The sequence below is a fragment of the Delphinapterus leucas genome, unplaced genomic scaffold, assembly GCF_059928025.1.
Source record: "Delphinapterus leucas isolate spDelLeu-1000000601 "Yukka" unplaced genomic scaffold, BTC_Dleu_Yukka2 spDelLeu_asBTCV2_sq62, whole genome shotgun sequence".
NCBI lineage: Eukaryota > Metazoa > Chordata > Mammalia > Artiodactyla > Monodontidae > Delphinapterus > Delphinapterus leucas.
The window spans coordinates 868,462-881,421 of NW_028322271.1; the positions used below are offsets into that span (position 1 = coordinate 868,462).

The window sequence follows — 12,960 nt, forward strand, 5'->3', positions numbered from 1 at the left end:
GGGGGGAAAGAATGACAATCTAGTCTCTAAGCTCTACAACAGAGAGTTGTCCTTCTCTGAGGAGACAGTAAGGAAAGCTGTGTCATCAGGGGAAGTCAGTTTTTTGTGGGTTTTTTTTGGCGGTACGCGGGCCTCTCACTGTTGTGACCTCTCCCGTTGCGGAGCACAGGCTCCGGACGCGCAGGCTCAGCGGCCACGGCTCACGGGCCCAGCCGCTCCGCGGCATGTGGGATCTTCCCGGATCAGGGCACGAACCCGTGTCCCCTGCATCGGCAGGCGGACTCTCAATCACTGCGCCACCAGGGAAGGCCGGAAATCAGTTTTTTATTCAAGTCAGAAGATAAAGGAAACATTAAAGGAAAATACTGAAGATTGGGAATTTTGATAATGACAGACTATATATTCTAAAGGATACACAGAAACTATTTGGGGAGTGAGGGATTGGAAAGAGACGGGAGATTAGATCAGATCAAGAGATGTAAGAGGTTATGGGGATAAAAATTAGTATTTAAATATCTTGAATGCTTGGACTTTTGGTAGTTACAGAGTAAAATGGAAATAAAAGCATGATGAGATTAATCCTGCTGGTCTTCTGGGGGAAGGTAAGTGGTGAAAACAGAGATATGGAGACACGCTGACTGCACTGGTGGGGAGTACTGGTTATACACCATACTGGTGGGCTTTCAAAATGCTAAATGGAGGTGGGGTCCTGGCTAGGGAAGGGGAAGTCTATATTGACTTGGACAACAGAATTTGGGGGGGTGGCAATTTATTAAATCCAAGAGAGTAAAATATATCAAAAACAGTGGAGGTCGGGAATCAGACAATGTGAAGAAGTTGGGGAGAGAGGAGGAATTGATTGGGGGTGGGCTGTCCTTGAGTCATTACCTGGTGGTGAGCACTCCTTAAAAGACAGAGCTGGGGAGTAGAGGTTTACCTAATGCAGCGCTGGAATTAATTAGTTGAGGTAAAATATGTTTAGGAACATAGGAGTCTATCACTCACAAGTGTGGAAAAAAATTTCATCTCCCAGTAGAGACACTGCATTTTACACTTGCCATAAGGAAGATGAGTGTTGATGGGGGTCTGTATGATCATGGGCTGATGATCCATAACACATATAGTCATAAAGATAAATGGGTTCTAAGTGGATCTGGTGATAGATTCTATTTACACTTCTGGTACTTCTTATTAAAATGACTACAAACTCATTTCAGGGATATATGTTCTTTGCAATTAAAGATGAAAACCAGGCCCCTTAATGAGCCCATATAGGGTAATACATTGTCTAGTATTAGCATCATGCTATTGCCACTTTTCAGGAAGCACTGTTCGCTACAGTCTTTTCGTAATTTTACAGACAATCATGAAGTGTAATGTAATCATGGGAAAGCATTTACAGGAAAACTTCATTTATTTGGCATGATTGGGAAATAAATGTTCCTACCTTATTATTTTAGATAACTCAAACATCCCCCTGGAGAATCCAAAATTTAAAGAAAAAAATCTGTTTTCAATGAACTTCTTTTACAATTTGTTGTTTCTTTAAATACGGTAAAAGAACATAATTTAATCCTTTCTTGACTACTTAGACTAAGCAGGCTAGAGTCATATCTGAAAGCTAGGTAGCCAAGGCCAAGATATTTAACTTCTCTCGACTTTCCTTTTCTCTTCTATAAAGTCAATACCAATTTTATAGGGTCATTATGAGAATTTAATGAGATAATGCAAAGAGAGCTTAGCTCCATTTCTGTCACACAGAACACAATCAAGGGTACCTATGGTTATCAGTAGCCTCATCAGATCAGCACCTTAATTAGTAACATCAAAATCTGCCTCCACTCCAATCAAATGATGGCATCAGATCATATGACCCTCGACAAAATGACCCTAGACTACTGAGGTTTTGAATTACAGTTCCGTGTTTTTCAGTATCTTCACTCTTTGCTGCACTGTCTGTGCCTATACACAACTGCATTAATTTTCTCTTCAACCACTGGATTTTCTGTTTCTAATATATTCTGGTATAACAAACTTGATACCTGAATTTAGTGGAGACGAAGCATAAAATTAATTTTGAATGAGAGCCAGAGGGCCTCTGTCATAAGCAAAGTCATGGATATTAGTGTATTGAATTGGTGACATCCACGGTTACTGAGAAACATTTCTTGAATTCATCTCAACTTTTCAAATATTTGTCAGGCATCTGTTATATAAAGTCTAGATCACTGTCATAGCCTTTTATTTCATGATCAAATGCATTAGAGCACTTAATATGTTCAAGATGTGCTGCTGTACTAGGTATTAGGAATGCAAAAGTGATAAGCTAGGCCCTACTTTTAATTAGGGAGGCTGACCAGAATCTTCGCCATTGTAATATCTTAAAGATTGGTACAGAGGATCAGGCTTAAGTTATTTTACCTAGACCTGAGTTTTCTAGGGGAAATGATATTTAACTTGGTTAAGTAAGAGACAGACAAATAAATGAAGAGAAAGGCAGGGACATTGGAAGTGTAAAGGTCCAGAGGTAATAAAGAACTTGGAAAAGTTGATGACCTGAATAAAGCTCACTGTAGGCGAAACATAAAATGGAACCGGACGATAATACTGAGTTGTAACGCTGAGTACGTACATTAAGCAGGGACACGGATATGCAGACTGTGTAAACCATGGTAAAGATTTTGGGCTTTTTTCCAAGGATTATGAAGGGCTGTTTAAAGGTTTAATCTGTGAAGTGATATACTCAGGCTTATGCTGAGTATATCATGTTTCAAAGGTCATTTTATGTTAACCACAGATAATGGATGGAGTACAAGTCAAGGGATGGGGGACGGTGAGCATGCTGCCCAGTGGTCCGGGGGGGAGACTGCAGTGACCCACACTAGAGCGTGGGCGGTACAAATGGTAGGGATTTTCACGAGGGAGAAACGGTAGGACTTGAAGACCAATAGAATAAAGGGAGTGAAAGAGAGGTAGGTGTCAAGGCTGACTTTGTGTTGCCCAACTTCACAGATGGTGGTACAATTTACTGAACAAAGGAATACTGACAAGGGACCACACTTGAAAAAGAAGGTCGAGAACTGAGACTCAAAACTTGGCAAATTTGAGGTACCTTTGAAGTATATACTTATCCCCTGGGAAGGGACCAAAAGGTGCCCCAACTCTCCTCCTTCAAAGATTCATTACTGTGTGTATTCCAACCTCTTATGCTGTTCCATCAGTCAAAAGTCCTGATAGTATGTCCCAGCAAGGCCACTTCTAAATTTTTACCAAGAGGAAATGAAAGTATATCATCCACACAAAGACTTGTAGACAAATATTCCTAACAGATTTAGTTATAAAAGACAAGACTGGAAACAACCCAAATGCCCATCAGGGAGTGCAAAGTTAAATTGTGGTATATTCTTGTAATGGAATACTATTCAGCCATAAATAAGTGAATAAATGGAGTAAGCTATTGATATGTTCAACGACATGAATGAATCTCAAAATCATTATGCTGAGTAAAATAACCCAGACCAAGAAAAAAAAAAGCATAATGCCATTTTTATAAAATTCTAGAAAATGTAAACTAATATATAGTGGTTAAAGCATAGAGAGAAGAAAGAATTGCAAAGCTGCACAAGAAAACACTGGGAATTATAACATATTTGGTATTTTGATTGGGATGATGGGTTTGTGGGTCTACGCATATATTAAAACTCACAGTATTTAGTATACTTTAAATATGAACAATGTATTGTGTGTAAATTGTACCTCAATAAAGTTATTAAAAAGTCAAACCCCTGATCACCTGCTTCCAACCAGGTGAGCTCTCATTCCCTGTTCTATGTCCATTCATAACAACCTGTTTGATAATTAGCAGCATACCTGTTTGCTCCTTCTCTCCCTGTGGATTTCCAGCTGGGCGCCAAAAGAGATTACGCCCCTTTTGTTCCATGTGTCTCTTACAAACCTAACACAGTGAATGAAAGGATGAAGCATTGGTAGTCTCACTCATGCTGGTAAATATCTGAGAATGAACACGTTTTCCTATCAAATCAGGTCCTACGAGGACAGGGCAATAGGGGATGGATCAATGGTGGATACTAGGAAAGGTGTCTGCTTACTGTGCTCTCATATGCAAGTGAGGGACAGGAGGGTAAACAGGAGAGGGAGTGAGATAGTTAGGAAACAATGCTTTAACTTGAGACACATGTAGAAACCAGTAAAGAAAAATCTACGTGGAGGTGCAACACAATATAAAAACTATCCCATTTAATTTATGCTACCTATGAGACACCAAAGAACAATGCTTACATTTTAGGAATGGTGTTGGAAGTGCAAATCGAGAGGGAGATTTTGTACATATGTTAGAGGCAGCCGTCAGGGAACACCCATTCTGGAATGAAGCGATGTCACGTCACTTTGGGGTTTCACTGTCATTCAGCTTCACTCTGAGCTCACTGCCCTCAGGAAGCTAGCAGGTTAGACGCTTTAACTGAGAAGGAAAAGCTTTGAGTCCTGGGAGATATTCCTGTAGCTGAGAGTTTAATTTTAACTAAATGGAAACGGCTCATGAAATAAAAGCGAGATTGAGCCTTTATGGAACATTTTAGGATTGTACATGGTGGCAGTCCCAAGATGAAAAACCAGGGTCCAAAGGTAATCTTAAAAAGATGCCTGTAGGGTCACTTAAGGCATCTGAAATGATCTACCATGGAAAATAAAATCCTAATGGGCAAATCCTTGTGCTTTATCTATACATATAAATGGAAAGTTAAATAGTTATCTAACTGTTCTTAGATATTCAGTTTTATGCAAACGATGTTATTCTTAACGGCATTTTTCTAAGGCCCTCATTGCATACCATTTTAATTAAATTTTTATTTATTTAGCCACCGTGTTCACTGCCACAGAGCTGTAAATTATAATTTAAGATATAATTATTTCCTGATTTCAAGGATTAGCCTCTCCCTGCACTACTTAAATAATACTTAAATAATATGATAGAAATTCTGTGATTCAACACTCAACTGAAAGATAAGAACAGTGTTTCAAGGGGGTTGGAAGAAGAGAGATCTATGTAAGCAATATGGAACAAGTAACTTTGCAAAGAAGAGATGGGCTTTGAGGCTACTCTTGATGGATTCTTGAACTGGGGAAGTGATATAAGATAGAGAAGGGCATCCACATAGGAGAACAGGAGGAGTACAAGAGAGATACCACAGAAAGCTCTCAGGTTTCCCTCCTTGTTAAAAAAAAAAAATCTTATGGTGTCTGAGTTTGTTCAAAGTCTAAGAAAAATATTAGCATAGCAGGGCTTCTCTATAATGGTGTAATGATCGAACCTGAAATAGAAACCACCTCAGGACAGAGGGAGGGTAAAAAGGCGTCAATTTCTCATTGTCTCCCATCAACACCCACTGTAGACATAGTTCATAGATTAAAATCTTTTTTGACTGTGGACCTCAGATTGGACTGCCTGGGAATATGGTGTTCCACAGCACAGGCTAGTTTTATCTGTTTCTGGATTTATTTTTATGCTTGTTTTAAACTTCTGTAGTGAGAGATACTCTAGCAGGGTACTAAATATCAAAATGGAATTCGTCTTTACTAATGGCTTTAAAGTTAATCTGGGTTAGGGATTATAAAATTATAGATATTAGTATTTCCCTACTGTGTGATGAAAGCAACCCATGCTATACCATGCATTTAAGAAATGTCACCACACAAATCCCAAGATGGTCTTCCTCCACAATTCCAATGGCCAAATCCTTCAGGAACAGAATGCCATCCTCTTTTTAAATAATAATGTTAGATATAGTACTGTTTTTAGAGTTGCTTAAGGGTTTGTTTTCTTGGTTTTTTTTTTTTTTTTTTTTTTTTTTGCGGTACGCGGGCCTCTCACTGTCGTGGCCTCTCCCGTTGCGGAGCACAGGCTCCGGACGCACAGGCTCAGCGGCCATAGGCTCACGGGCCCAGCCGCCCCACGGCATGTGGGATCTTCCCGGACCGGGGCACGAACCCGTGTCCCCTGCATCGGCAGGCAGACTCCCAACCACTGTGCCACCAGGGAAACCCTGTGGTTTTTTTTGATGTTAACTATAACAGGCCAAGTAGGGGGCATAACCAATATGAGAGGCAGATCAACTTGCCTAGGGCCACAGATACCGCAAATAAAAGAGAATAATTTTAACACGTATTTAATATTTTACAGGTTCTAGGCAAGATTCTATGAACTTTCACATACGTTAAAATCACCATAACAACCGTGTGAAGAGAAGATTATTAGCCCAATTTTATGGATGAGGAGACCGAGGCTCAGTAAGATTAAAAGCAACAGAACACAGGGCTTCCCTGGTGGCGCAGTGGTTGAGAGTCCGCCTGCCGATGCAGGGGACACGGGTTCGTGTCCCGGTTCGGGAGGGTGCCGCGGAGCAGCTGGGCCCGTGGGCCATGGCCGCTGAGCCTGTGCTCCGCGGCGGGAGAGGCCACAACGGTGAGAGGCCCACGTACCGCAAAAAAAAAAAAAAAAGCAACAGAACACAGATAGAAACTCAGGTCATCTGACCCCAATCCCAATATTCTGTGTAATCATCATGATTAAAGTAACATGTATTAGGTACTTGCTCTATGCCATCTTCTCTGCTAAGTGTTTTATATAAATCATCTCATTCCCAGCATAATGTCCCTAGAAAGGATTATCACTGGCTAACATTCAGATTCAGAAACAGGTTGATCAAGGTCACACAGCTGATAAGTAACCCAGCTAGAACTTGAAATCTGAGTTTAGAACTAACACTCTTGATTAATATATTTTGCTGCCTCTTAAACGATAGTGCAATCCTAAAAGTGAATTCAGTTACAGGTATTAGGACCTTATTCAGGCAATATCTATGTGATAAAGTGAGGGAGAAAATCCATTCTCTTGGGGAATCAGACAGCAAGCACACATTGAAATCTCATTAGAAATTAGTTACAGCAAATAACACGTTTAAATGTTTCAGTATATCATCCTCCTCCACAAAAAGGACACTTCCATTTTCGCTTAATATCCTATCCTTAATTAGCAATGACAAGAGCCTCAATTACGGATTGCTTTCTATATGTGCCTAAAGCCATGCTCAGCAATTTATATAAAATATCTCATTTAATCCTCACAACCAGACTATTAAGTCTATGATTTCTTCCTGTGAATCAAGGGAACAGTATACAAAGCTCAAAGAACTCCAACAGGTACTAACCTACCTAGTTAAGGGAAGCAGAGCAATTCTGGCCCACAAACACCTTGGAAGCTAATCATCTCTGCCTCTCACATGGAAGCCACAGTTGTGAGATTATTCAGCAGTCACCTGGTGAGATGTAATGCATTTTATCTGATACGACTGTGGGAAATGTGCTATAAAAATAAACCCAGTGTGCCTTGCTTGTTGTGCCGAAGAAACCTCCCTGGACAGTGTGAGTGGATAAAATATTGAAGAAATATTGCTGCCCATGATTAGAGTTAGAGGGATGGAAAAAAATGAAGCATAGATTTGAGAAGGGGATAAACAGCCACAGGCTTCCTTACTTTTGTCCAGAGAATGTGAGCAATTCAGCAAAGAGCTCCTAGCCTTCCTCTGTGTAAAACTATTGCTAGATGTTAACTTGCCAGGGCTGCAGGACCCAGCACCTCCTGCATGTATACCCTGTCAATGGAATGTGCGCAAAGGTAACGAATGTCACTTCTGGGATGGAGTGATTAAGAGCAGAGCCTCTACACCCTTTTCTCCTCTGTCTTCCAACTACATTCCAAAGGCTTTGAGGCCCTAGGAAATAGAGTCAGGACATAGAAGAAGCCTGGGCTCCTAATTCACTTCATGGAGAAAAGATCTCAGCAAATAAAAAATATCATGTTGGATTATGTCCTTAAAAGCACAAACTCTATTAGATTGATTTCCATCTTAGGCAGGTGAATACTCAAATACATAATAAGACTAAATAAAATATTTTTCTCCTGATATTCTGTTCATAAGACTATAATGATACTTGTCCAACTGTACAATAATTATGTGTTAACCTCTATGACTCCGCTCAAGACTGGGAGACCCTCCAAGGTAATGATAATGACGTTTTCACCTTTCCAGCTCAGCACCTAGATCAATACCAGGTACAGTATCCACAGTAACAAATATTTTGTGAATATATGAATGATGTGTAAATAAATGAATACAAGGATGAATAAATGAGTGGAGAGACTGGAGTATACAGAAAATAAAACAATTATTTTCATAACAAGACCACACAAATTACTTTCCATTTGACTTTAGAATGCATTTTTGAACTTATATTTAAATGGGTGTGTCCAAATCAATTCAAAATCATTCAAATAATAGAATTAAGTCAAACCATGAGAGGTTAAAAAAAAGAAAAGAAAAAAGCTTGTCTCTTTTGTTCTTCATCCTCAGTTTCTCTCCCTAAACCTTTCTGGCTTAGGCAAAGCACCAACCTAACTTGAATTGTCCTTTTTCATTCAAAGTGTGTTACCTTCCTGCTGAGTGTCTTAAGTAAAAGATAAAGAATAAATATGTTCTCAGCTCCTGTGAGGCTGCAGGTTTAGTCTAGGTAAAGAAAGGGTAAAATAGAGAAGTTTGCCATTTTTTATATTACTTTCAAAGCTCTTCAAGGCTGTTTTAAGTCGCGTACCTGAATCAGAGGGTACCAAGCAGTCTGCTTAGGTATACAGTTCGGAATCTAACGTTTGTAAGTGGGACATGAGATAATGATCCCCTCAACCCTTGGGGCTGCCTGGTACAGCCTGGGTTACCCAGAACCCTGGAACTATTCACATTCAGCCACAAATAGCCTCTCTAGGGTCTCCCAGGAAGGTTACCCGAGAGAGAGACAGAGTCAGACAAAAGGTCAAAAGTGGTCTCGGATGGCAGACACAGTGAGAAACGCCACACCCATGGGTCCATCAAAGTTCTCTCGCCATTCAACCAGCGGGCATCAACTTGTGCAACAGCCAGCGGCGAGTATGCCAGTGCTCATGGTGAACAAGAGATTGCTAGGATTGCTACAAGAACTAATGATCCAGAGCAAAGATACAGCAGGTCAGGGGCGGGAGTCCCAGGAGACCTTGTCAGCGTGGGTTTAGGTGGTTACCCGCCCATCTCTGTCTTCATGTAAAGATGATATGACCGCCTAGTGGATGTGAAGGCTCTACCACAGTCTGTGCCTTCTACCATCATTATTGGGACATACCTTATAAAAGCAACCACCAACTTGGAACGAAATCAGTCTCATACACATCATCAGATGATACTGCAATGAGTTTTTGTGTGCCAAAGAAAGAAGAAACTAGATTCTTTGAAAAACACTGGCTTGAAAATTTTAGATCGTAAAAATGATTAAAATTTTCTTGTCTAATGTGACGATCAAAAAGAGAGAGATGTTATTAAAACATTGATTAGAATTACAGTCACAACTTCAAGAATAAGACCTGGTAAACAAAACAAAACAAACAAAAAAACCCAAAAACACTTATGTTTGGGGAAGCAACTACAAGTTTCTCAGTAAAAATCCTGAAAAGCACTACTTGAAAATTATGTAAATTAAGTATTTGATATCTTTCCCAATACTTTATACTTTATTATGGCTTGTTATTTTAAATTATTTATATTAGTTGTTTTACTTTATCATTGTTTAATATAAAGGCTATACAATTTTTACCAAGCTCCATTTAGATCCCCTCTAGTTTATTCTAGTATAGCATACAAGTATCATTTAATAAGTGTGCCATGAAGTGAAAACAGTAAGCAGTAGTACCTAACTATATAAGCAGCATATTAATATTCACAACTAGACAATGTGTTCTAGAGTCGAAGGGGGCAGAACCCAGAAGATATCCTTAGCCTACTGATTAGGTAAATATTCAATTTAAGATGATATATTCCCTAGACCACACAAAAAATAGATACCAGTGTAATAATAAGATTTGAGGTCTGTAATTTTATCTAGCAATGTAGCCCTTAAGGCAGCAATCGCTGGTGTTTCATGAATTAATTGCCTACCGTGGAGCTTTTCAACACAGAATACAAATTAATCCCACACACCTTACTATTATAAAATTTACTTACATTTTTCATGACACATGCAGAATCTAAAGATTTATAAATATGGAGTAGATAATGCTTTCCATTTAAATTTGGCATCAAGCTATCGCTCTGAGCCCAAAATAACAATGCAGACAACGCTGGTTTAAAAAAAATCCCAGATTTACTTAATTTTGGCTGTTTGTTCCTTTGCCTAAGTGTTTGGTTTTTTCTCTGTTTTTAATCTTACTCTATAAAGCCAAGCCAAAGTTCTTTATTCGAAGAATCAGATGTTTTGACTGATGGTGAAGCAGATGGATCACAAAATTAGGAGGTGGGACAACTGGATATTTCTGATTACAACTCTTTTACAGATTTGTTTGCTTGAGTGTGGTTTTTTGCTTCTTATTTGAGCTAGAGTTTCCTCATCACTAGAATGAAGGTTTTCATTAAATATTTCTGAGTGTTCTTTTGAGCATCATGTGAATTTGTGATCCTAACTTGTTGCAGAAAAAATTTAAATGTATATAATCTTAGAAGTATTTATACTAGTTATAAATTCAAACAAAGTAGGGATTTTAAACGCTGAATTATCCTGATTTTATGCCATGCTGCCACTAATAAACCAACAGCAAGTTCCCTGATAGTGATTCTCTATTATGGGATATTGATATATTTTGGGATTTGGAGGTTGGATTGACCTCCCCCTGTTTACAAGACACAGCTTTCTGATTTGCCACCTGCTATGTCTCCTATTCATCTTTTTGTAAGACTTTGTAAACATTAAGCAAAACCCTCATGGTACAGAATTTCCCACAAGTGGCCCACATTTGAACAGTAGGATTCAACTGAGACTTGAAGATGGGCCACACGCAGCACACCCTGCTGACATGTTCCTCTACCCACGTCCCTCCTTTTCTCACTGCCTGGTAATTGAAGTGTATTTTTGTCAGTGGTGTCAAAGCCTGTCTCCTAGGCTGTCTTATTATTTTTAAATCCCCGACAAGTCCACCACAGTGATCCAGCTCCTTGCACTTTATAGGTGCTCAAGATGTACTGGCCAAGCCAACACGTCTCTCTCAGTTTCTCTAGACTTGCAGGTCCTTAACTGCAGACCCTAGGGTGACTGGGAGACACAGCAGCTGGCCTGGAAGAAACTGTGCATAAACCACAGATTTTTACTTATGCAGCTTTGTGCATTAATTCTGGATAAGCACATGATAGAATGTCATATGTCTGAATTTTATTTTTCAGGTGTAGTGATGGTGGGAAAGAGGCTGGTAATAGCTATTGTAGACCACACTGCATTACAAAAAATCTGATAAATCCAAGCAATTCAATTCAAAATGGTCAATTAAGGGAAAAATGCAGTCATTTAACTTGATAATTCTACATGATACATTAAGTCTCTCACAGACTCCACCACAATGAAAGCGAAAAGAGTTGAACGAAGGTAGAGGAAGATTTTCTTTAAGGCCCACTACTTGATTTCTTTTAGCTCCTAAATATGTGGGAAGCAGTAAAGCATGGTGCTCAGGCCATGGTACTCACCTGGTCTTGGAGTTGGGCAGTGTAATTTGTGCACTGGCTGAACAGATGGATAACTGATCATAGGCAAATTCTTAACTTTTCTCTTCCTCAGTGTCTTCATCTGTAAAATGGGGATATTATTGGTACTTACTTCTTAAGAGCTTTGTGAGGATTAACTACACTAATCCATGGACAAGAGACATGTTGTCTAAATAACAGGTGCCCAATAAGTTACAGTGATTGTGTTGTTGTTGATAATGCCCATGACAACAATGATGGCATGTGTCTATTTTTATCATTATAGTGTGATTACACGTCATATATGTTGTATCTCCTTGTTCTGAGATTAACATAGCCTCTTTTAGAAACCACCAAAAGGCTCAACAGTATTGGTGAGAAACATCTGTGAGCAACAAACATTCAGACACAAACATTCAATTAAGACGACCGCTTCCAGAAGCAGTCTCTGAAGCATGTCTGATCTAGAAGGGATGCCCCCATGCACTTCCTGCTGGGAGAGAATCTTCTATTGTCGCCAGTCAGGATCATTCCCTGTTGGTTTAAATTAACCTGAAAGATCCTCAGCAGTTTAGGTATGTTTAGCTCAACATCGCAGATTGTTTATACCTGTGATGCAGGCACGTCAAAACAACAACCACTGAGCCACTGGCTTAGGGTTTCCAGCTGAAGCTACGGCGGTTCTTTTCTGTAAGCACAGGAAATCAGCCAAGCTCAGTTTGCTTAAGACATTCAGGTAAACCGTTTGCTTTGTCAGAGCACTCTCTCCCAGGAACGACCAAGATATTCTGAATCATTTACTTCTTTCCCATTTGCCATTCTTTTCATGAGGTGGATTCCCCAATCGTAAACACAAAGAAAGTGTTGAATCAGAAGCAGCCAGAAGTGATTGGTGATAACTGGGATTTAATGGCTCAATCTCAAATCTAGTTTCAGTTGTGTTTCACCAGAAAATTTTCAGATTCTTGCTATGAGAGTTTGGCAGAAGACAATAAAAATCATGATTTCCTCACTTTTTTCTGATGTTTTGCTATGGCACTAAATAATATGTTCAGTATTCCCTTGGAAATATATAAAGCACATTACGTGGTGTGTTCATCATTTGCCTCTGACTAAAATGTCCAAATGACTGAGAATTAATGAAAATCATTATGGATAGGAGCAAAGGATGTGTACCAACATGTTCACTAAAGCATTGTCTACAATTGTGAAAATGAAAACATATATTATGAACTGTATAACAATAGGCATGAAGTATTTACTACTACATGGACTACTATGAAACCATTAAAATGATGATGTAGAAACAAAAAAATGTGAAAAACGGGTTTTAAAATAAAACAATAACACACTAATA

The 12,960-nt window shown here is 39.2% G+C and overlaps 1 protein-coding gene across 25 annotated transcripts in view; it reads right to left on the reverse strand.

Annotated features, from left to right (window-relative positions):
• LOC149743871 (uncharacterized) overlaps positions 1 to 12,960 on the reverse strand; it is a 164,399-nt gene that overhangs the window by 74,761 nt on the left and 76,678 nt on the right. For 18 of the 25 annotated variants that reach the window (XR_016391691.1, XR_016391693.1, XR_016391686.1 and 15 more), the window contains one exon: positions 11,607 to 11,706. The exons of the other annotated variants lie outside the window; for them this stretch is intronic. Coding sequence is in view for 4 of the 18 variants with exons in the window: in XM_089906095.1 (XP_089762221.1) it covers positions 11,607 to 11,706 (100 nt within the window). In the remaining 14 variants the exon portion in view is untranslated. The remainder of the gene's footprint in view (positions 1 to 11,606; positions 11,707 to 12,960) is intronic. 25 annotated transcript variants of the gene reach the window in all.